At 42.9% G+C, this 24,119-nt stretch overlaps 1 protein-coding gene across 5 annotated transcripts; it reads left to right on the top strand.

The window, feature by feature from the left end:
- Positions 1-24,098, top strand: LOC145850210 (uncharacterized). Of its 5 annotated transcripts, XM_082978512.1 has the most exons (7): positions 20-559; positions 886-1,022; positions 5,573-9,491; positions 11,555-11,691; positions 11,843-12,052; positions 13,495-13,710; positions 23,181-24,098. In XM_082978512.1, exons 3-7 carry the CDS (start codon positions 9,194-9,196, stop codon positions 23,208-23,210), a joined length of 891 nt encoding a protein of 296 aa, XP_082834638.1. In that variant the 5' UTR covers positions 20-559; positions 886-1,022; positions 5,573-9,193; the 3' UTR covers positions 23,211-24,098. The 5 variants fall into 5 exon arrangements, with proteins under 5 accessions (XP_082834636.1, XP_014065192.3, XP_082834635.1 ...); XM_082978510.1 differs by lacking the exon at positions 23,181-24,098 and having other exon boundaries at positions 1-549; positions 13,495-18,631; XM_014209717.3 differs by lacking the exon at positions 23,181-24,098 and having other exon boundaries at positions 1-559; positions 5,576-9,491; positions 13,495-18,631.
- The last annotated feature ends 21 nt before the right edge of the window (positions 24,099-24,119 follow it).

Genomic DNA, 24,119 nt, shown 5'->3' with positions numbered 1-24,119 from the left:
AGCTACAACATTGTTGTGGTGGAGCACTCCTGTACAGTAGGTGGCGCATATGTTTACATGAAAGTGATGATGAGGAACAGGAAAAATAATCTCAACAGCAAGCTAACGTTACAAACAAAGCTAGCTAGCTAGCTATCGATGTTCAGTTTCTGATATTATTGTATTTGTTTTAATAGGTTGCTAGATAACTGTATATCGTCATAATATAGAAAACATAAAGACTGTTTTCATATTGAAAAAGGGGGCAAAACGTCGGGGACAATGTCGGGTTCCGTGGTCGAGTTCCAGGCGCAGATAGCCTCAATCATGGAGGTGCTAGCCAACGCTGCTGTAACCGAAATCTGCAAAATTGTTGACGATGGCTATGCGGTTGTACACATGGAGATTTCCCAAAGCCACAAGGACAACGAATTTCTCCGGAGAAAAATGAAATTGTTGGAACTTCAGATCGCGAGGTTTCGATCAGAGAGAACAAAGTTTTCAGAGGGGTCCGTCCAAAATCGCTTACATGGAATACGCCTGCTCAACAGACACAACCATCGAGAGACGGTAACGACAGGTTGGTGATGATGGTGAATTTGACAGTGCACATAGACTAAATTACATGAATCTTCAATTGATCCCATCCATCAATTGTGTTTTACAAAGTTCAAAGCAAGTATAATACATCCATGATTTATGTATTGTCAAAACAGTTAGGGCCCAGTAGTATTATTGACATTCCATATATGACGTATCATGCTGACTTTGTACTGTCAACACAACTAGGATCCTTCTAGCTCTATTGACACATAACATACGTCAATGAAGGTATTATGCTTGCTTTGTACTTTGTAAAACACCATTGACGGATGGGGTCAAATGAACCTCCCCCTTTATTTCCAGGACCTACTTGGCAAAGCAGAGCCAGACTTTCCAACAGGAGTTTTGGGAACAGCAGCATACCAAGAGACAGACAGCCCATAGATGTGGACCAAGAGGATGTCTCTTCATCAAAGCATATGGTTGCTACAAGTGATGCGGTACAGTTGAAGTCGGAAGTTTACATACACTTATGTTGGAGTCATTAAAACTTGATTTTCAACTACTCCACAAATGTCTTGTTAGCGTCCCAATGATCTGTAAGAAGTTATCTCACCTCGACAAAACCCGGTGAAATTGCAGAGCGCGAAATTCAAATGACAGAAATCGTAATATTAAACATTCATGAAAATACAAGTGTCAATAATCATTTAAAAGCTTAACTTCTTGTTAATCCAGCCGCGTTGTCAGATTTAAAAAAGGCTTTACGGCGAAATTACACCATGCGATTATCTGAGGACAGTGCCCCGCACTCAAAAGCATTACATACATTTTCCAAACAAGCAGATGCGTCACGAAAGTGAAACACCGTAGCGAGTCTATACTTCCTCAAAATGGTCCGAGTTAATCTAAGATAACTCAAGAAATCTTAGTCGTGCAATTTTACATCTAAGATGTTTGGTGCAGTAGTTTTCAATGAAAATATTTGCATGAAAACGAGTCGTCTCTCTTGAATGACAACAATTACTTTATTGAAGAACCACTACTGTTGACCAATCACCAACGAAGGGGCGTAGACTTCCGCTCTGAACTTCAGCATAACTCCAGAAGAACAATTCTGTGCCCAAACAGCTGAAAAAAACCTCACTGAAGTCCAAAACGAACAAAATTGTCACATAATGTTGTCATAAAATATGCATGATCTCAACCGAACTGTTTTCGACTGGGAAGCATGCAGACGCCATAAGAGACTCTTTTTAAATACAGCCACCCATCTTGACACAGGAAATGTAGGTGAGGCCAACAAAGCTAGTTTTTAAGTCTCCGTAGACACTGAAACACCAGGAAGAGGAGCTCAACAACCAGCTCATACCTCACTTCCTGTCAGCCATTTTAGACCAAGCTCCACAACTTCCTCTCACTCGAGTAATCTAGCCACAGATATTAGACCTGGCAACGTAGAACGACCGAATGGTTGCCCAAGCTGCCATAAGAAGTTTGTCCAAGAGAGTGACTTGCGGCGTCACGCGGTCATCCACACTAGAAAGCGCACATTTTCCTGCACCTTGTGTGAGAAGAGCTTTGTGTGCGCCAGCCATCTCCACATGCACCAGAATGTCCACACTGGGGAAAAGCCCTTCAGTTGTGCACAGTGCGGGTGCAGGTTCTCCCACTCCAGCAATCTGAAAAGACATCAGAAGCTTTATCATTGAGAACTGACACAGATAGGGCCGTGACTGTCAACGAATTTTGGATGACGGTAATTGGTTGTAACTGTTTGAATTGCAAAAGACGGGCATTTTCTCCTCAGCTCCTGACTTGTTTCAGCAAGGAGCAACAACGTTTCATCACGTTGGAGAGTCCATGTTACAGCAGAAACCATAGAGATCCTATTAAATTACTAGAGGGGCTATGTCATAAACACTCAGTTCTAGAATGGAGTGAGAATGGCAGCCATTGTAGTCAGGAAGAAATCCAATCCGGTCAAATTGGAACTAATGGCAGTAGAGGCAGAGGTGATGTATTTCCTGCTTTTACTTATGAATTATAAAAGTAAGGCATGTGATATCAGAAATATAATGATTTTTAACCTAAAATATTGTCATGAAATTATAAATACACTCTACAGGTTTTTTACACTTTCTGTTTAAATAGCCTCTAACATATATCTAAACAGACCATAAATGTCTCAGTGTTTGTTTTCTTGGAAAGCTGGGAATGTTGTAATATGATACAATATAAGTACTTATTGCATTTACAACTTGTATAAGACCTATCATCAACTGATTTCAGCCAGTGTATGGCTGCGGATTGACTGCACTGTTTGTATGGAATGTTGGCATATTGGCAGTTAATTTGAACAATTATTGGAAATCATTACACTTAAACTGGCTGGCTAGCTAATAAATATACTGTGCAGTTAATTTTCAAATTCATTGTTTTACACTATCTTATCGCAGCACACTGGCTGAGCATGGTTGACAAACTCCCTGACCAAAATGGCTGACCTTTTATACTGTCTTAAGACCTTTTCATGTCCATTTATGTATTCTAATTCCTAATTCTATGGCAGAAACGGACTCAACCACACAAATACCCGGCCTTCCCGTTTTCAGTCAGCTGTTTGTTCCAAAAAAATATATCATTATTATATACAGTACCAGTCAAAAGTTTGGACACGTCTACTCATTCAAGGGTTTTTCTTTATTTTTACTATTTTCTACATTGTAGAATAATAGTGTAGACATCAAAACTATGAAATAACACATATGGAATCATGTAGTAATCAAAGTGTTCAACAAATCAAAATATATTTTATATTTGAGATTCTTCAAAGTAGCCACCTTTTGCCTTGATGACAGCTGTGCACACTTGGCATTCTCTCAAACAGCTTCACCTGGAATGCTTTTTCAACAGTCTTGAAGGAGTTCCCACATACGCTGAGCACTTGTTGGCTGCTTTCCCTTCACTCTGCAGTCCAACTCATCCCAAAACATCTTAATTGGGTTGAGGTCAGATGATTGTGGAGGCCAGGTCATCTGATGCAGCACTCCATCACTCTCCTTCTTGGTCAAATGGCCCTTACACAGCTTGGAGGTGTGTTGGGTCATTGTCCTGTTGAAAAACAAATGATAGTCCCACTAAGCGCAAGCCAGATGGGATGACGTATAGCTGCAAAATGCTATGGTAGCCATGCTGGTGAAGTGTGCCTTGAATTCTAAATTTATCACAGACCGTGTCACCAGCAAAGCACCATCACACCACCTCCTCCATGCTTCACGGTGGGAACCACACATGCAGAGATTATCAAATTTGGACTCATCAGACCAAAGGACAGATTTCCACCTGTCTAATGTCCATTGCTCATGTTTCTCGGTCCAAGCAAGTCTCTTCTTCTTATTGGTGTCCTTCAGTAGTGGTTTCTTTGCAGCAATTCGACCATAAAGGCCTGATTCACACAGTCTCCTCTGAACAGTTGATGTTGAGATGTGTCTGTTACGTGAACTCTGAAGCATTTCTGAGGCTGGTAACTCTAATGAATTTATCCTCTGCAGCAGAGGTAACTCTGGGTCTTCCTTTGCTGTGGCGTTCTATTTTTGCGACTGCGCTTTCAAAGTTCTTGACATTTTCCTGATTGACTGACCTTCATGTCTTAAAGTAATGATGGATTGTCGTTTCTCTTTGCTTATTTGAGCTGTTCTTGCCATAATACGGACTTGGTCTTTTACCAAATAGGGCTGTCTTCTGTATACCACCCCTACCTTGTTACAACACAACTGATTGGCTCAAACGCATTAAGATGGAAAGAAATTCCACAAGTTAACTTTTATCAAGGCACACCTGTCAATTTAAATGCATTCCAGGTGACTACCTCATGAGGCTGGTTGAGAGAATGCCAAGAGTGTGCAAAGCTGTCATCAAGGCAAAGGGTGGCTACTTTTGATAAATATCAAATCTCAAATATATTTGTATTTGTTAAAAAAAAAAAAAATTACTACATGATTCCATATGTATTATTTCATACTTTTGATGTCTTCACTATTATTCTACAATGTAGAAAATAGTAAAAATAAAGAAAAACCGTTGAATGAGTAGGTGTGAACAAACTTTTGACTGGTACTGTATAAAAACAGTTATGACGGTCTTCATCCATAGCCATCGGTTACAGGGTTATACGGTAATTGTGCCAGCCCTAGACACAGAAGCAAGAGATTCCTATGTAAAAAAAGCTATGGATTAGCTTTATGTCAGTTAGGTTATAGCAATACGCTATTTTTATTATTTGTTTTGTATTTACATTATTATTATTATTATTATTATTATTATTATTATTATTATTATTTTCAATTCTTCATCATTGGGAAGGGCTCGTAAGTATGCATTTCAAGGTGAAGTCTTCACCCGTTGTATTCGACGCATGTGACAAATAAGACTGCTTTGAAAGTCCTGCCTACTTCCTGGATCATGTTCCTCGCTGTTTTTGAATGGGGATTTAAGAGTATATAATCAAATTCATGAAAACGCGTTCATTTAAGCTATATCTCGTTATAAACTGGGTGGTTCGATCCCTGAATGCTGATTGGCTGATAGCCTTGGTATATCAATTCGTATACCACGTGTATGACAAAACACATTTATTTTTACTGCTCTAATTATGTTGGTAACTTATAATAGCAATAAGGCACCTCAGGGGTTTGTGTTATATGACCAATATACCATGGCTAAGGGCTGTGTCCAGGCACTCTGCGTTGCGTCGTGGTAAGAACAGCCATTAGCTGTGTTATATTGGCCACATACCACACCCCGTCAGGGCTTATTGCTTAATTATATTTGTATTAGTGGATTAATTTACTTCTAGCCAATGTCTTTTATCAAGGTTTGAGTAAAATACAAAAGGTGGAGTTTACCCTCCAGTACTCCACAGATTATATAGAACACAATAACAAGTCAACTACTATGAATTTCACTAAATCCCATGTCATGACCATATCTCCATTCAGTAGATAGTGTATGCTCTGTCTCACTCATCTCTTCCACTTAACCCCATCAGCAGTCAGCAGAGACAGAGGAAGGGGAACCAGACCTGCTGATCATCAAGGATGAGGGAGAAGCAGATGACCAGGACTCTAGGATCAGCCACCCAACCAGAACAGTGGAGGGCAGCAGAGAACTAACCACAGCCACCACAGAGGACCCTGCCATTCAGGCCATTGGCCACAGAGGCAACAACAGCTACAACAACACCGCTATGGAGGTCAGTGGATCTGACGCCGTCCTCCTCCAATCAGAAACAGGGACTGTGAACCAGGGACCCCAGCAGTACACAGGATTTGAACCCAAAGCAGAGAGACAGAGTCTGGACACAAAGTGTGACATGAACGGGGACCTCAATCTCCTAAGAGGTTCTTTAAACCAGGTGTGGAGAGAGGTAGTAGCGACTGATGATGGTGCCTCTGCTGCTCACACTAAAGTAATGGACCTAGGGAGTGGCCCAGTGGGCCCAGAAACACAGACTAGCTCAGACATAGAAATGAGAAGTGTAGGGTTAGAAAACCACAGGTTTTCCCCCAAGGAATTCCATTCCTCATCAGAACATGTGATAGTGATTGACTCTGTATCCAGTGAGCAGCAGGTAGATAGAGATTTTGAGTGGGGTCAGGTGGGTACAGCTACTACACCACAGGTCAATGGGACTGGAAATAAGCAGGGAGTGGGAGGGTTTAACAGAAATGCACCAATGATTCGCCCCATTCACCCCGATTCATTGAGAGACAACACAACGCTATTGGTAGCACCCGGTTTCCATCCTGCAGAGAAAAATACAGGCATGCATCTTGACACAGGAAATGCAAGTGAGGCCAACAAAGCTAGTTGGTGCTCATTGGCAAGCCTCCATAGACACGCTGAAATACCAGGAAGAGGAGTTCAACAACCAGTTCCTTCCTCACTTCCTGACGGCTATTTTAGACCAAGCGCTGCAACTTTCTCTCACTCTAGTAATTTCGCCACACACTTTAGACCTGGTACCGTAGAACGACCGTACGGTTGCTCGAGTTGCCATAAAAAGTTTGTCCACGAGAGTGACTTACAGCATCACATGATCATCCACACCAGAAAGCGAGCATTCGCCTGCACGTTGTGTGAGAAGAGCTTTGTGTCCCCCAGCAAGCTCCAAGTGCACCAGAACGTCCACACTGGAGAGAAGCCCTTCAGTTGTGCACAGTGCGGGCGCAGGTTCTCCCACTCCAGCAATCTGAAAAGACATCAGAAGCTTCATCATTGATAGCTGACACAGAAGCAAGAGATTCCTATGGAAAAAAGCTATGGATTAGCATTATGTCAGTTAGGTTATTGCAATACTCTATGAAAGCCTGCCTACTTCCTGGATCATGTACCTTGCTTTTTTTTTATGGGATTCAAGAGAAAATTATCACATTCATGAAAACGCTGTCATTTGATATACAGTTGGGTCCAAAAGTATTTGGACAGTGACACATTTTGTTGTTGTTTTGGCTCTGTACTCCAGCACTTTGGTCATATTTAGGATTTTTATGCCTAAAACTTTCTCACTTATCATTATTCACGATTCATTCATGGTTATCTGTAATCATGGTAGCATCCATATTAATGTGGAAGTGTTTAGAAACACATTCTATTCTTATTTACAATAAAAATGACTCCAAAATGACACAATACATTATGTACCATTCACAGCTTCTACCCTCAAGCCATTAGACTGCTAAACAGTTAATCAAACGGCTACCCAGACGATTGGCATTGACACCATTTTTTTACACTGCTGCTACTCCCTGTTTATGCATAGTCACTTTACCCCTAACTACATGTACATATTACCTCGACTAACCTGTACCCCCGCACATTGACTCTGTGCCTGTACCTCCCTGTATATAGCATAGTTATTGTTATTTTATTGTGTTATTTTTTTTCTTACTTTAAATTATTTATTTTGTGCAAATATTTTCTTACTTTAAAATAAATTCTGCATTGTTGGTTTAGGGCTTGTAAGTAAGCATTTCATGTGACAAATACAATTTGATTTGATTTCTATTGGGTACAAAATAATCTGAAACGCAACCAAAACAAACTGCACATGCATCCAACAAGTAGAGTCACAGGCTTGATGAAGGTAGGAATATCGCACAAATATGATCAATGCTTCATTCGATAGAAGACAACCTATCTTGACATTGTCAAGTATTGAAATCTGACACGAATCCCAGACGTTTTTTTGCGATCAAAAAGTTGTATTTCTCTTAATCTCTTTATTTCCAGTGTAGGGAGAGCAGTTTTATCGCAATGGTACATCATACCGGCCAAATTTCTACCTTCTTGAACGGCAATAGCTCCAATACACATGAAAACGCATGACCCCTGGTATCGGTAGAACATCGCTCACACAAAAACAATATAACATTCAAAATGTATGAATCTTTCCTGTAAAGTTTACTGTCTGTAATTTAACCTCATAGTCATTGTATCATTTCAAATTCAAAGTGCTGGAGTACAGAGCCAAAAGAACAACAAAGCATGTTCACTGTCCAAATACTTTTAGACCTCACTATTAGCAGGCAAAGGTATGTGAATCATGTTGGACATATTGGAATCAGAATAAAATAGATTTACACCAAAACAGTCTTTATGGGCATAAGTGTTTTACATAATTCTGACAAAAAATATCTAATTGACTTAATTCATACATTAACCACCATCAAATGATATTATTGCAACCATATTGGATTTTGGACACCATATTGGATTTGAGGTCAAATCAAGGGTGCCCCCAAAAATAATATGTGGTTTAATTACATGAGTAGGGGCAAAAGATACAAAATCCTTCAAGGAACCTTGGACCCAAAATGTTTAATTTCGATGTCTAAGCCCACTTGCTTTCTTTAGAGCTGATTACAATAGCCACAACAACAACAAAAATGTGTAACTGTGTATTTTTATCAGGCAGGACCAAACAGCACTGAATGAGAGCAATGACTTGGGAAGGTGTCTTATTCAGCTACTAAAACGTCAAGTGTACATTCATAAATATTAATAGTTGATATTTCCACCTATTGTATCTCTGTGTTTACAGGTCTATATTTCCAAGATACATGAAGATATCCTGATGCTGTTTGCCTGTGTATGTGGGGCAGACAGCAAATATTGGGTTACATATGGTTATGTGGGAATGCCACTTCCAGCCAGGCATTATTCTGCACTTTTCTTAGTTTAGGGCGTTTGTCACAATATCTATCAATTAACCACTTCTTCAGTCAAATGTTTTTTAACAATCACCCATTTAATTATTGAAAGCCATTATAGATGTGGAAAAAACATGTGTTTTGTAATAGCTCGGGTAGGGGTGTCTCCCAACATTTTTGGGGCCACAAGCCTAGTTTTTTTTAAATATAATTTAGCTACAACGTTGTTGCGATGGAGAACTCCTGTACAGTAGGTGGCGGTGTTAAACTTTAAATTCTACAGTCCAGCATAATGATGAGGAAAAGGAACGAATCACCGGCTACAAACAAAGCTAGCGATGTTTCGTTTCTGACAGGATTGCCTTTATTTTAATAGCAAACTAGATAACTGTAGATTATTATAGAAAACACAAAGACTGTTTTCATATTGAAAAGGGACCAAAAGCTTCTGGAGAACAATGTCGGGTTCCGTGGTCGAGTTCCAGGGGCAGATAGCCTCAATCATGGAGGTGCTAGCCAACGCTGCTGTAGCCGAAATCTGCAAAGTTGTTGACGATGGCTATGCGGTTGTACACCTGAAAATGTCCCAAAGCCACAAGGAGAACGAATTTCTCCGGAGGAAATTGAAATTGATGGAACTTCAGATCGCCAGGTTTCGATCAGAGAGAACAAAGTTTTCAGAGGGGTCCGTCCACAACCGCTTCCATGGAATACGCCTGCTAAACAGACACAACCATCGAGAGACGGCAACGACAGGTTGGTGATGATGATGAATTTGACAGTGTGCACAAAGAACATCCTAGAATCAACATTGGAAATAATATAGTTATTATAATATTTTAAAAATCCTTAGCCCTTCTTGAAGGCGTAGAAGGCCCATTGTTCCCCACTGTGTATTGGGAGTACTAATTTGTAGTGACTCTATTTTTCCTCACAGCATGATTTTTTTCTCTCACTATTCTGAAAGTCTAATCTCTATGTTGTTCTGAAATATGAACACAGAAATGCATTAAAGCAGGTGTTGTAAATGTTTTGTACACTCAGTGTACAGTGAGGGTAAAAAGTTTGCCCACTGACAAAGAAATTATCAGTCTATAATTTTAATGGTAGGTTTATTTGAACAGTGAGAGACAGAATAACAACAAAAAAATCCAGAAAAACCCATGTCAAAAATGTTAAAATGATTTGCATTTTAATGAGGGAAATAAGTATTTGACCCCCTCTCAATCAGAAAGATTTCTGGCTCCCAGGTGTCTTTTATACAGATAACGAGCCGAGATTAGGAGCACACTCTTAAAGGGAGTGCTCCTAATCTCAGCATGTTACCTGTATAAAAGGCACCTGTCCACAGAAGCAATCAATCAGATTCCAAACTCTCCCACCATGGCCAAGACCAAACAAGGATGTCAGGGACAAGATTGTAGACCTACACAAGGCTGGAATGGGCTACAAGACCATCGCCAAGCAACTTGGTGAGAAGGTGACAACAGTTGGTGCGATTATTCGCAAATGGAAGAACACAAAAGAACTGTCGATCTCCCTCGGCCTGGGACTCCATGCAAGCTCTCACCTCGTGGAGTTGCAATGATCATGAGAACGGTGAGGAATCAGCCCAGAACTACACGGGAGGATCTTGTCAATGATCTCAAGGCAGCTGGGACCATAGTCACCAAGAAAACAATTGGTAACACACTACGCCATGAAGTACTGAAATCCTGCAGCGCCCGCAAAGTCCCCCTGCTCAAGAAAGCACATACACATGCCCGTCTGAAGTTTGCCAATGAACATCTGAATGATTCAGAGGACAACTGGGTGAAAGTGTTGTGGTCAGATGAGACCAAAATGGAGCTCTTTGGCATCAACTCAACTTGCCGTGTTTGGAGGAGGAGGAATGCTGCCTATGACCCCAAGAACACCATCCCCACCGTCAAACATGGAGGTGGAAACATTATGCTTTGGGGGTGTTTTTCTGCTAAGGGGACAGGGTAACTTCACCGCATCAAAGGGACGATGGACGGGGCCATGTACCGTCAAATCTTGGGTGAGAACCTCCCTCCCTCAGCCAGAGCATTGAAAATGGGTCGTGGATGGGTGTTCCAGCATGACAATGACCCAAAACACACGGCCAAGGCAACAAAGGAGTGGCTCAAAAAGAAGCACATTAAGTTCCTGGAGTGGCATAGCCAGTCTCCAGACCTTAATCCCATAGAAAATCTGTGGAGGGAGCTGAAGGTTCGAGTTGCCAAACGTCAGCCTTCGAAACCTTAATGACTTGGAGAAGATCTGCAAAGAGGAGTGGGACAAAATCCCTCCTGAGATGTGTGCAAACCTGGTGGCCAACTACAAGAAACGTCTGACCTCTGATTGCCAACAAGTGTTTTGCCACCAAGTACTAAGTCATGTTTTGCAGAGGGGTCAAATACTTCTTTCCTTCATTAAAATGCAAATCATTTTTGACATGCGTTTTTTTCTGGAATTTTTGTTGTTGTTATTCTGTCTCTCACTGTTAAAATAAACCTACCATTAAAATTATAGACTGATTTCTTTGTCAGTGGGCAAACGTACAAAATCAGCAGGGGATCAAATACTTTTTTCCCTCACTGTATGTCATGCTTACTTTGTACTGTCAACACAGCTAGGACCCTTCTAGCTCTATAGACACATTATAACGCGTCATGAACATATTATGCTTATTTTGTTCTTTGCAAAAACACCATTGATGGATGGGGGCATATGGAAGATGATCATAATTTAGTAAATATCATAGTTATGAATTTATTTATTTGTAAAACTTTTTTTACTTCCCCCTTTATTTCCAGGACCTACTTGGCAAAGCAGAGCCAGACTTTCCAACCGGAGTTTTGGGAACAGCACCATACCAAGAGACAGACAGCCCATAGACGTGGACCAAGAGGATGTCTCTACATCAAAGCATATGGATGCTACAAGTGATGAGGTAAGTTCCAATTTGAACAGCCTATTTTAGACTGTCACAGACTGATGCCTAATTTTATTTATTTCACTAAATCCCATGTCATGACCATATCTCCGATTCAGTAGATAGTGTATGATCTGTCTCACTCATCTCTCCCACTTAACCCCATCAGCAGTCAGCAGAGACAGAGGAAGGGGAACCAGACCTGCTGATCATCAAGGATGAGGGGGAAGCAGATGACCAGCACTCTAGGATCAGCCACCCAGCCAGAACAGTGGAGGGCAGCAGAGAGCTAACCACCCAACTGGCTGCTGCCACCACCAAGGATCCCGCCTTCCAGCCCAGAGGTCCCAGAGGCAAAAACTACAACACTGCTATGGAGGTCAGTGGATCTGACGCCGTCCTCCTCCAATCAGAAACAGGGAATGTGTACCAGGGACCACAGCAGTACACAGGATTTGAACCCAAAGCAGAGAGACAGAGTCTGGACACTAAGTGTGACATGTACGGGGACCTCAATCTCCTAAGAGGTTCTTTAAACCAGATGTGCAGAGAGGTAGTAGCGACTGATGATGGCGCCTCTGCTGCTCACACTAAAGTAATGGACCTAGGGAGTGGCCCAGTGGGCCCAGAAACACAGACTAGCTCAGACATAGAAATGAGAAGTGTAGGGTTAGAAAACCACAGGTTTTCCCCCAAGTCGTTCCATTCCTCATCAGAACATGTGATAGTGATTGACTCTGTATCCAGTGGGCAGCAGGTAGATAGAGATTTTGAGTGGGGTCAGGTGGGTACAGGTACTACACCACAGATCAATGGGACTGGGAATAAGCAGGGAGTGGGAGGGTTTAACAGAAATGCACCAATGATTCGCCCCGTTTACCCCGACTCGATGAGAGACAACACAACGCTATTGGTTTCACCCGGCTTCCGGCCCTCAGAGATAAATACAGGCATGCATCTTGGCACAGGAAATGCAAGGGAGGCCAACAAAGATAGTTGGTGTTCGTTGGCAAGCCTCCATAGAGACTCTGAAATACCAGGAATAAGAATTCAACAACCAGCTCATACCTCACTTCCTGTCGGCCATTTTAGACCAAGCGCCACAACTTCCTCTCACTCCAGTAATCTCGCCACAGATGTTACACCTGGCACCGTGGAACGACCGTACGGTTGCCCGAGCTGCCATAAGAAGTTTGTCCACGAGAGTGACTTGCGGCGGCATGCAGTCATCCACACCAGAAAGCGGACATTTTCCTGCACCTTGTGTGAGAAGAGCTTTGTGTGCGCCAGCCATCTCCAAGTTCACCAGAACGTCCACACTGGGGAAAAGCCTTTCAGTTGTGCACATTGCGGGCGCAGGTTCTCCCACTCCAGCAATCTGAATAGACATCAGAAGCTTCATCATTGAGAACTGACACAGAAGCAAGAGAGTCCTATGGAAAAAAGCTATGGATTAGCATTATGTCAGTTTGTTTTATAGCAATACGCTATGAAAATCCTGCCCACTTCCTGAATCACGTCCATTGCTGTTTTTGAATGGGATTTAAGAGTTTATAATAAAATTAATGAAACAGTCTTAAGATATGTGCAGTTATATTCATATTAGTGGAATAATTTACTTCTATCCAATGTCTTTATGAAGGTTTTTGTGCAAAATACAAAAAGGTGGAGTTTCTCTCCACTACACCACTGATTATAACACAATAACAACAAGGCAACTACTATGAATTACACTAAATCCCATGTCATGCCCATATCTCCATTCAGTAGATAGTGTATGCTCTGTCTCACTCACTCATCTCTCCCACTTAACCCCATCAGCAGTCAGCAGAGACAGAGGAAGGGGAACCAGACCTGCTCATCATCAAGGTGGAGGGAGAAGCAGATGACCAGGACTCTAGGATCAGCCACCCTGCCAGAACAGTGGAGGGCAGCAGAGAGCTAACCACCCAACTGACTGCAGCCACCACAGAGGACCCTGCCATTCAGTCCAGTGGCCCCAGAGGCGGCAACAACTACATCAACACTGCTATGGAGGTCAGTGGATCTGACGTCGTCTTCCAGTCAGAAACAGGAAATGTGAACCAGGGACTCCAGCAGTACACAGGATTTGAACCCAGAGCAGAGAGACCGAGTCTGGACACAAAGTGTGACATGTACGGTGGCCTCAATCTCCTAAGAGATTCTTTAAACCAGATGTGCAGAGAGGTAGTAGCGACTGATAATGGTGCCTCTGCTGCTCACACTAAAGTAATGGACCTAGGGAGTGGCCCAGTGGGCCCAGAAACACAGACTAGCTCAGACATAGAAATGAGAAGTGTAGGGTTAGAAAACCACAGGTTTTCCCCCAAGTCATTCCATTCCTCATCAGAACATGTGATAGTGATTGACTCTGTATCCAGTGGGCAGCAGGTAGATAGAGATTTTGAGTGGGGTCAGGTGGGTACAGCTAATACACAGGTCAATGGGACTGGAAATATGCAGGGAGAGGGAGTGTTTGAGAGGAACGCACCTACGATGGCAAGCCTCCATAGACACTCTGAAATACCAGGAAGAGGAGTTCAACAACCAGCTCATACCTCACTTCCTGTCGGCCATTTTAGACAAAGCGCCACAACTTCATCTCACTCGAGTAATCTTGCCACACACGTTAGACCTGACACCATAGAGCAATTGTACAGTTGCCTGAGCTGCCATAAGAAGTTTGTCCACGAGAGCGACTTGCGGCAGCACGCGGTCATCCACACCAGAAAGCGGGCGTTCGCCTGCAACTTGTGTGAGAAGAGCTTTATGTCCCGCACCGATCTCCAAATGCACCTGAATGTCCACACTGGAGAGAAGCCCTTCAGTTGTGCACATTGCGGGCGCAGGTTCTCCCACTCCAGCAATCTGAAAAGACATCAGAAGCTTCATCATTGAGAAATTGGACCGAAGCAAGAAATTCTTATTGAAAAAAGCTGTTATAGCAATATCATGAGTTCAAACTTGATTTGTTCTACAGTTCATTCGGGAAGTATTCAATCTATACACATTACCCCATAATGACAAAGCAAAAACAGGTTATACATTTTTGCAAATGTGTGTGATATAAATTAACAAATAAAAACTGGAAATATTACATTTACATAAGTATTCAGACCCTTTGTACTTTGTTGATGCATCTTTGGCAGCGATTACATTCTAAGTATTCTTGGGTATGATGCTACAAACTTGTGGAGTTTCTCCTATTCTTCTCTGCAGATCCTCTCAAGCTCTGTCAAGATGGATGGGGAGCGTCGCTTCACAGCTATTTTCTGGTTTCTCCAGAGATGTTTGATCGGGTTCAAGTCCGGGCTCTGGCTGGGCCACTCAAGGACATTAAGACTTGTCCCGAAGCCACTCCTGCGTTGTCTTGGCTGTGTGCTCTGGGTCAATGTCCTGTTGGAAGGTGAACCTTCGCCCCAGTCATGTCCTGAGCGCTCTGTAGCAGGTTGTCATCAAGGATCTCTGTACTTCGCTCCGTTAATCTTTCCCTCAATGCTGACTAGTCTCCCAGTCACTGCCACTGAAAAACATCCCCACAGCATGATGCTGCCACCACCATGCTTCACCAAAGTGATGTGCGTTGCCTGGTTTCCTCCAGATGGGACGCTTGGCATTCAGTCCAATGAGTTCAATGTTGGTTTCATCAGACCAGAGAAACTTGTTTCTCATGGTCTGAGAGTTCATTAGTTGCCTTTTGGCAAAATCCAAGCGGGCTGTCATGTGCCTTTTACTGAGGAGTGGCTTCCGTCTGGCCACTACTATAAAAGCCTGATTGGTGGAGTGCTGCAGAGATGGTTGTCCTTCTGGAAAGTTCTCCCATCTCCACCGAGGAAGTCTGGAGCTCTTTCAGAGTGACCATCGGGTTCTTGGTCCCCTCACTGACAAAGGCCCTTCTCCCCTCGATTGCTCAATTTGGCATGGGGCGGCCAGCTCTAGGAAGAATCTTGGTTCTTCCATTTAAGAATGATGGAGGCCACTGTGTTCTTGGGGACCTTCAATGCTGCAGAAATGTTTTGGTAGCCTTCCCCAGATCTGTGCCTCAACACAAACTTTTCTCGGAGGTCTACGGACAATTCCTTCGACCTTATGGCTTGGTTTTTGCTCTGACATTCACTGTCAACTGTGTGACCTTTTATATAGACAGGTGTATGCCTTTCCAAATCATGTCCAAGCAATTGAATTTACCACAGGTGGACTCCAATCAAGTTGTAGAAACATCTCAAGGATGATCAATGGAAACAGGATGCACCTGAGCTCAATTTCGAGTCTCATAGCAAAGGGTCTGAATACTTACAGTACCAGTCAAAAGTTTGGACACACCTACTCATTCAAGGGTTTTTCTTTATTTTTTTTACAATTTTCTACATTGTAGAATAATAGTGAAAACAAACTATTAAATAACACATATGGAATCATGTAGTAACCAAAACAAAGTGTTAAACAAATCAAAATATATTTTATATTTGAGATTCTTCAAAGTAGCCACCACTTGGCATTCTCTCAAACAGCTTCACCTGGAATGCTTTTTCAACAGTCTTGGAGTTCCCACATATGCTTAGCACTTGTTGGCTGCTTTCCCTTCACTCTGCAGTCCAACTCATCCCAAACCATCTTAATTGGGTTGAGGTCGGGTGATTGTGGGGGCCAGGTCATCTCATGCAGCACTCCATCACTCTCCATGGTCAAATGATAGTCCCACTAAGTGCAAGCCAGATGGGACGGCGTATCGCTGCAGAATGCTGTGGTAGCCATGCTGATTAAGTGTGCCTTGAATTCCAAATAAATCAGACCGTGTCACCAGCAAAGCACCATCACACCTCCTCCTCCATGCTTCACGGTGGTAACCACACATGTGGAGATAATAAAATTTGGACAGATTTCCACCGGTCTAATGTCCATTGCTCATGTTTCTCGGTCCAAGCAAGTCTCTTATTCTTCTTGGTGTCCTTTAGTAGTGGTTTCTTTGCAGCAATTTGACCATGAAGGCCTGATTCACACAGTCTCCTCTGAACAGTTGATGTTGAGATGTCTGTTACTTGAATTCTGTGAAGCGTTTCTTTGGGCTGCAATTTCTGAGGCTGGTAACTCTAATGAACTTATCCTCTGCAGCAGAGGTAACTCCAGGTCTTCTTTTCCTGTGGCGGTCCTCATGAGAGACAGTTTCATCATAGCGCTTGATGGTTTTTCCACTGCACTTGAAGAAACTTTTAAAGTTTTAGAAATTTTCCGAATTGAATGGCCATCTGTTAAAGTAATGATGGACTGTCGTTTCTCTTTGCTTATTTGAGCTGTTCTTGCCATAATACGGACTCGGCCTTTTACCAAATAGGGCTATCTTCTGTATACCACCTCTACCTTGTCACTACACAAGTGATTGGCTCAAACGCATTAAGAAGGAAAGAAATTCCACAAAATAATTTAACAAAACACACCTGTTAATTTAAATGCATGCCAGGTGACTACCTCATGAAGCTGGTTGAGAGAATGTCAAGCATGTGCAAAGGGTGGCTACTTTGAAGAATCTCAAATATAAAATATATTTTGATTTGTTTAACACTTTTTTTTTTGGTTACTACATGATTCCATATGTGTTATTTCATAGTTTTGATGTCTTCACTTTTATTTTACAATGTAGAAAATAGAACAAATAAAGAAAACCCCTGTAATTTAGTTTATTTATTTATTTAACTAGGCAAGTCAGTTAAGAACAAATTCTTATTTACATTGACGGCCTACCCCAAACCCTAACCCGGACGACGCTGGGCTAATTGTGCGCCGCACTGTAGGACTCCCAATCACATCCGGTTGTGATACAGCCAGGAATCAAACCAGGGTCTGTAATGACGCGTCTAGCACTGAGATGCAGTGCCTTAGACCGCTGCGCAACTCAGGATTCCCCCTCGGGAATGAGTAGGTGTGTCCAAACTTTTGACTGGGTCTGTATGTAAATAAGGTATTTACGCTTTATTTTTATACATTTGTAAAAAATGTCTTTGTCATTATGGAGTTTTGTTTGTAGATTGATGAGAAAAAGATTGTAATCCGTTTTAGAGTAAGGCTGTAACGTAACAAAATGTGGAAAAAGTGAAGGGGTTTGAATCCTTTCGCAATCCACTGTATGTCTTCAGGACGTTAGCCCAGGTCTCATATGTTTTTATAATACACAACGTGGTTCATATTTACATTATCTGCATACACTTCAACCTTTTCTTCTTGCCCTGGGACCCCCTCCCAGGCCACGATCATATGTTAGCCCAAAAAATCACATCTTGTCATATCTTCAGGTGAATGATAATGGCAAGGAGAAGTAATAAACTTTTTTTATTTTTTATGAATAGATTTTGTAGATTCAGTATTTTTGACCTACCCACATTTTATAATTGGAAGAAGTTTAAACTCTAACATGGCCTACTGGCTAGAAAGTTAACTCCAAACACATTTTCGCTAAGCGCAGCTATTTAGCTGATTTTTAAACAAAGGTTAGCCATGTGTTGGCAAAAATGTATGTTCAAGTAAAGAACTTACTAGCAGTCAGTGGCACTTGCCACACTGGTAGCCTATTCGCAGGTGCTTTTTCAAAGCCTATGTTAGACACGCCATTGTAATTGGCTCCAGTGAGTGTAATTTGCTGAATATTAGGAAATGTGTTGACATCTTTAGAAATAAAATATATTTTCTAATTCAAAATGTTTTCTTCTGTTTTTGCTAATGATATTCAAACATTGTAAATACACTTTTCTCCACTTTTTACATGTATATATAATTATATATATTTTTTTTGCAGACCCCCTGCATTTTTTGTTGATCAATTCCTATAATTCGATCAATAAATAATATTCTCACATTGACCCTAAATATACTGAACAAAAAAAGGCAACATGTAAAGTATTGGTCCCATGTTTCATGAACTGAAATAAAAGATCCCAGAAATGTTCCATATGCCCAAAAAGCTTCTCTCTCAAATGTACATTTACATTTGTCATTTAGCAGACGCTCTTATCCAGAGCGACTTACAAATTGGTGCATTCACCTTATGATATCCAGTGGAACAACCACTTTACAATAGTACATCTATATCTTTTTGGGGGGGAGGGGGGGGGGGTTAGAAGGATTACTTTATCCTATCCCAGGTATTCCTTAAAGAGGTGGGGTTTCAGGTGTCTCCGGAAGGTGGTGATTGACTCCGCTGTCCTGGCGTCGTGAGGGAGCTTGTCCCACCATTGGGGTGCAAGAGCAGCGAACAGTTTTGACTGGGCTGAACGGGAACTGTGCTTCCGCAGAGGTAGGGAGGCGAGCAGGCCAGAGGTGGATGAACGCAGTGCCCTTCTTTGGGTGTAGGGACTGATCAGAGCCTGAAGGTACGGAGGTGCCGTTCCCCTCACAGTTCCGTAGGCAAGCACCATGGTCTTGTAGCAGATGCGAGCTTCAGCTGGAAGCCAGTGGAGTGTGCGGAGGATCGGGGTGACGTGAGAGAACTTGGGAAGGTTGAACACCAGACGGGCTGCGGCGTTCTGGATGAGTTGTAGGGGTTTAATGGCACAGGCAGGGAGCCTCGCCAGCAGCGAGTTGCAGTAATCCAGGCGGGAGATGACAAGTGCCTGGATTAGGACCTGTGCCGCTTCCTGTGTAAGGCAGGGTCGTACTCTGCGAATGTTGTAGAGCATGAACCTACAGGATCGAGCTGGCCAAGGACGGCACGCTGAAGAGTTTTGGAGAGAAAAGAAAGAAGGGATACTGGTCTGTAGTTGTTGACATCAGAGTGATCGAGTGTAGGTTTTTTGAGAAGGGGTGCAACTCTCGCTCTCTTGAAGACGGAAGGGACGTAGCCAGCGGTCAAATGTTGTGCACAAATGTTTACATCCCTGTTAATTAGCATTTCTCTTTTGTCAAGATAATCCATCTACCTGACAGATGTGGCATATCAAGAAGCTGATTAAACAGCATGATCATCACACAATTGCATTTTTTTCGATGGCAATTTGAATGCACAGAGATACCGTGACGAGATCCTGAGAACCTCCATCACCTCGTCTTTCAGCATGATAATCCACGGCCCCATGTCACAAGGATCTGTATACAATTCCTGAAAGCTGAAAATGTCTGTTCTTCCATAGCCTGCATACTCACAAGCATGTTTGGGATGGATCGACATGTACCACAGCGTGTTCCTGTTCCCTCCAATGTCCAGAAACGAAGCACAGCCATTGAAGAGTGGGACAACATTCCACAGGCCACAATCAACAGCCTGATCAACTCTATGTGAAGGAGATGTCACACCAGATACTGCCTGGTTTTCTCATCCACGCCTCTGTTTTTTTTTAAGGTACAGTATCTGTAACCAGCAGATGCATATCCATAGATTAGGGCCTAATGAATTGTTTTTAATTTACTGATTTCATTATATGAACTGTAACTCAGTGAAATCTTTGAAATTGTTGCATGTTGTGTTTATTTTTGTTCAGTGTATACTGTATATTCAAATCAAATTGTATTTTTCACATGCTCCGAATACAACAGTTGTAGACTTTACCGTGAAATACGATCCCTTTCCCAACAATACAGTTTAAAAGTAATAAAAGTTTACCAAATAAAAATTGTAAATTGTAACTCAATAAAATGACAATAACGAGGCTATAAACAAGGAGTACAATCAGAGTACCGCGACTGAGTCAATGTGCAGGGGTATGAGGTAGAGGTAAAAGCGACGAGGCAGTCGGTATGGGTAATAAACTGAGTAGCAGCAGTGTACAATATGTGTGATAGTGTGTTGCTGAGAGGTCGAAGAAAAATGTAAAGAATCGTGCAAGCTAACGGGTGGGCCACAAACGGGCAAATAATGGCACAGAACGGCATCTCGAAACCCACAACTCGTCTGTCCTTGTAACGGATGGGCTATTGCAGCAGACGACCACACCGGATTCCACTCCTATCACCTAAAAACAAGAAGAAGCGGCTCCAGTGGACACGCGATCACCAACACTGGACAATTGAGGAGCGGAAAAACATTGCCTGGTCGACGAATCCTGGTTCCTGCTGCTTCGTGCTAATGGAAGAGTCAGGATTTGGTGTAAACACCATGAGGCCATGGCCCCATCATGCCTAGTGTCAACGGCACAGGCTGGTCGTGTAAGGGTGTGGGGAATATTTTCCAGGCACGTGTTAGGTCCCTCAATACCAATTGAGCAACGTTTTCTTGTCCCGAAGAATTTAGGATGTTGTGGTGGCAAAGGGGGTCCGACCTGGTTCTAGTTGGACACTGAGTGGATATTGACCCTATATATACAGGTAACTGCCAAAATAATAGAAACACCGAGGGATAAATGAGGGAGTGAGGGATACAAAATGAGGGATACAAAGTGTTTTGAAAGCAGGTGCTTCCACACAGGTGTGATTCCTGAATCAATGAAGCAATTAAAATCCCATCATGCTTAGGGTCATGCATAAAAAGGCTGGGAATGCCATTATTTTGGCTACCATTGGTCACTGAATGGTTTGATGAGCATGAAAACGATGTAACCTTTATGCCATGGCCCTCTGTTACCAGATCTCAACCCAATTGAACATTTACATTTTACTCTTAGCAGACGCTCTTATCCAGAGTGACTTACTAAATGACTTCCTGAACTAAAAGACTAGCGCCCCATAGTACTCACTTTTGTCATCATGAAGTGCTTTGAGAGGCTAGATCATATCACCTCCACCTTACCTGACACCCTAGACCCACTTCAATTTGCATACCGCCCCAATAGATCCACAGACAATGCAATCGCCATAGCCATCGCACTGCACACGACCCTATCCGGACAAGAGGAATACCTATGTTGTTCATTGACTATATGTAACAGTATAGCTTCCATCCCTCTCCTCGCCCCTACCTGGGCTCGAACCAGGGACCCTCTGCACACATAGACAACAGCCACCCTCGAAGCATCGTTACCCATCGCTCCACAAAAGCCGCGGCCCTTGCAGAGCAAGGGGAACAACTACTTCAAGGTCTCAGAGCGAGTGACGTCACCGATTGAAACACTATTAGCGCCCACCCTGCTAACTATCGAGCCATTTCACATCGGTTACATATAGTTCAGCCTTCAACACCATAGTACCCTCCAAGCTCATCATTAAGCTCGGGGCCCTGGGCCTGAACACCATTCCCTGTGCAACTGGGACCTGGACTTCCTGAGGTAGGAAACAACATCTCCACTATGCTGATCCTCAACACAGAGGCCCCACAGGGGTGTGTGCACAGCCCCCTTCTGTACTCCCTGTTCACCCATGACTGCGTGGCACATGACACATCGAAGGTCAATCTTCAAATTTGCAGACGGCACAACAGTAGTAGGCCTGATTACCAACAATGACGAGACAGACTACAGGAAGGAGGTGAGGGCCCTGGCGGAGTGGTGCCAGGAAAATAACCTCTCCCTCAACATCAACAAAATATGGACTTCAGGAGACAGCAGAGGGAGCACGCCCCTATCCACATCAACGGGACCGCAGTGGAGGTGAAAAGCTTCAAGTTTCTCGGAGTACACATCACTGACGATCTGAAATGGTCCACTTACACAGACAGTGTAGAAGAAGGCACAACAGCGCCTCTTAAACCTAAAGAGGCTGAAGAAATGTGGCTTGGCACCTAAAACCCTCAAACTTTTATAGAAAGCATCCTCTCAGGCTGTATCACCGCCTGGTACTGCATCGCCCGCAACCGCAGGGCTTTCCAGAGGGTGGTGCGGTCTGCCCAATGCATCACTAGGGGCACACTGCCTGCCCTCCAGGACACCTACATCACCTGATGTCACAGGAAGGCCAAAAAGATCATCAAGGGCATCAACCACCCGAGGCACGGCCTGTTCACCCCTCTATCATCCAGAAGGCGAGGTCAGTACAGGTGCATCAAAGCTGCGACCGAGAGACCGAAAAACAGCTTCTATCTCAAATCCATCAGACTGTTAAATAGCCATCAGAGTTGGAAGGAATGGACATTTTCCTATTAAAGGTACAGGGAATTACTGCAGACCAATATTCATTTTAAATGTTTTGAGGACAGAGAAGCTTCAGATTTTCTGTGTCCGTGAGTTGAGTCAGTAAAGAAACAACTTCATTCAATCCATTTGATCAATAATATAGCCTAGTCACTTTTACCCCTACCCACAAGTACATACTATAATGTATTACCTCAACAACCTCGAACCCAGGAACATTGAATCGGTACTGGTACTCCTTGTATATAGCCTTGTTATTGTTCTAATTGTGTTACTATTTACTTTTTTATTTTGCAAATATTTGTCTTTTTAACTGCACTGTTGGGAATGGGCTCTTAAGTAAGCATTTCACTGTAAGGTCTACACCTGTTGTATTTGGAGCATGTAACCAATACAATTTGATTTGATTTAGTAATAGCTGAGTTATAATACACCTGTATTTGTTTGGAGAGTTTTTTAGAGCTCTTGCCCGTCAACTTAATTCCTCCCTCCTCTTTTCAGGCCAAATCTACTATCAAAAAGGGGCAATAGAGTCTGGACAGACGGAGAAGTGTCCCCCTGACGGTCAAAACACAGAGCAAGGGAGAACTGTAGGATCGAGGTCCAAATTGCTAGATTTCAAGGACTGTCCACCCGAAACCGCTTTTTCATCCCCAAGGGTTACTCTCTACCAGGTTCCCTAAAGAGGGAAGCAAGCCCTCTTCCCAAATTTCAACAGGCTCCACTTCTTCATCGAAATGTATAGAAAAGCAGCCGCAACAGCTAACGTCAGCCAAGAGGCAGCTCCGGTGCAGCCACTGCTCCAAGGGCTCCTCCCACAGCCACCAGCTGAAGATGCATGAGAGGGTGCACACCGGAGAGAAACCGTTTCAATGTGTCTACTGCGGGAAGTGCTTCGCCCAGTGCTTCGCCCACATAAAGAAGCACCTTCTCGTCCACACTGGCGGAAGGCCACATGACGTTGGGCTGTCTTGAGTGTTCCAGGGTGAAGTTTCTCCAAGGTACAGATCTAGGAAATGCTTCCTCTTTCCCAATCCTAACCTTAACTGGTTGTGGAAAAGAAAATTAAAACTGACCTAAGATCAGCATCTAGGGGCTAATTCACACATCTCCACTTGGAGTAATGGTAGGCACGTTGTGTGGAAAAACTGGCCCTGGTTGTAAGGGAAAAGCTCCACACTTCTGGGGTTTTCATATAAAAACTGGGTCCATGTGTTAACAGTTTGGAAGGTTTCCACATGGAACGCTGCCCTATCGTGTAGGGGCTTGTGTTTTCAGTCAAGCTGGCTTGATGATTGGTCCGGAGTGGATTGATAATGTATAAGATATTACAGGTGAAGATTTTAAACATCCTTATGAATTTGTATTGGTGCAGTGATGATCCAATGTACAGTTAAAAAAATAAAAATAAAAATGAAATGTTGTTTACCGAAATGACAT

Source organism: Salmo salar, chromosome 08 (assembly GCF_965601325.2).
Source record: "Salmo salar chromosome 08, fSalSal1, whole genome shotgun sequence".
In the NCBI taxonomy this organism is placed as follows: Eukaryota; Metazoa; Chordata; class Actinopteri; order Salmoniformes; family Salmonidae; genus Salmo; species Salmo salar.
This window is presented reverse-complemented; position numbering and strand designations above follow the sequence as displayed.

Excerpts from the sequence above, each read along its gene's own strand:
- LOC145850210 (XM_082978510.1), top strand. The coding sequence starts at position 9,194 with ATGTCGGGTTCCGTGGTCGAGTTCCAGGGGCAGATAGCCTCAATCATG. Across the intron at positions 9,492-11,554 it reads TCGAGAGACGGCAACGACAG|GACCTACTTGGCAAAGCAGA; the intron begins GTTGGTGATGAT and ends CTTTATTTCCAG. Across the intron at positions 12,053-13,494 it reads ACTACAACACTGCTATGGAG|CAGTCAGCAGAGACAGAGGA; the intron begins GTCAGTGGATCT and ends TAACCCCATCAG.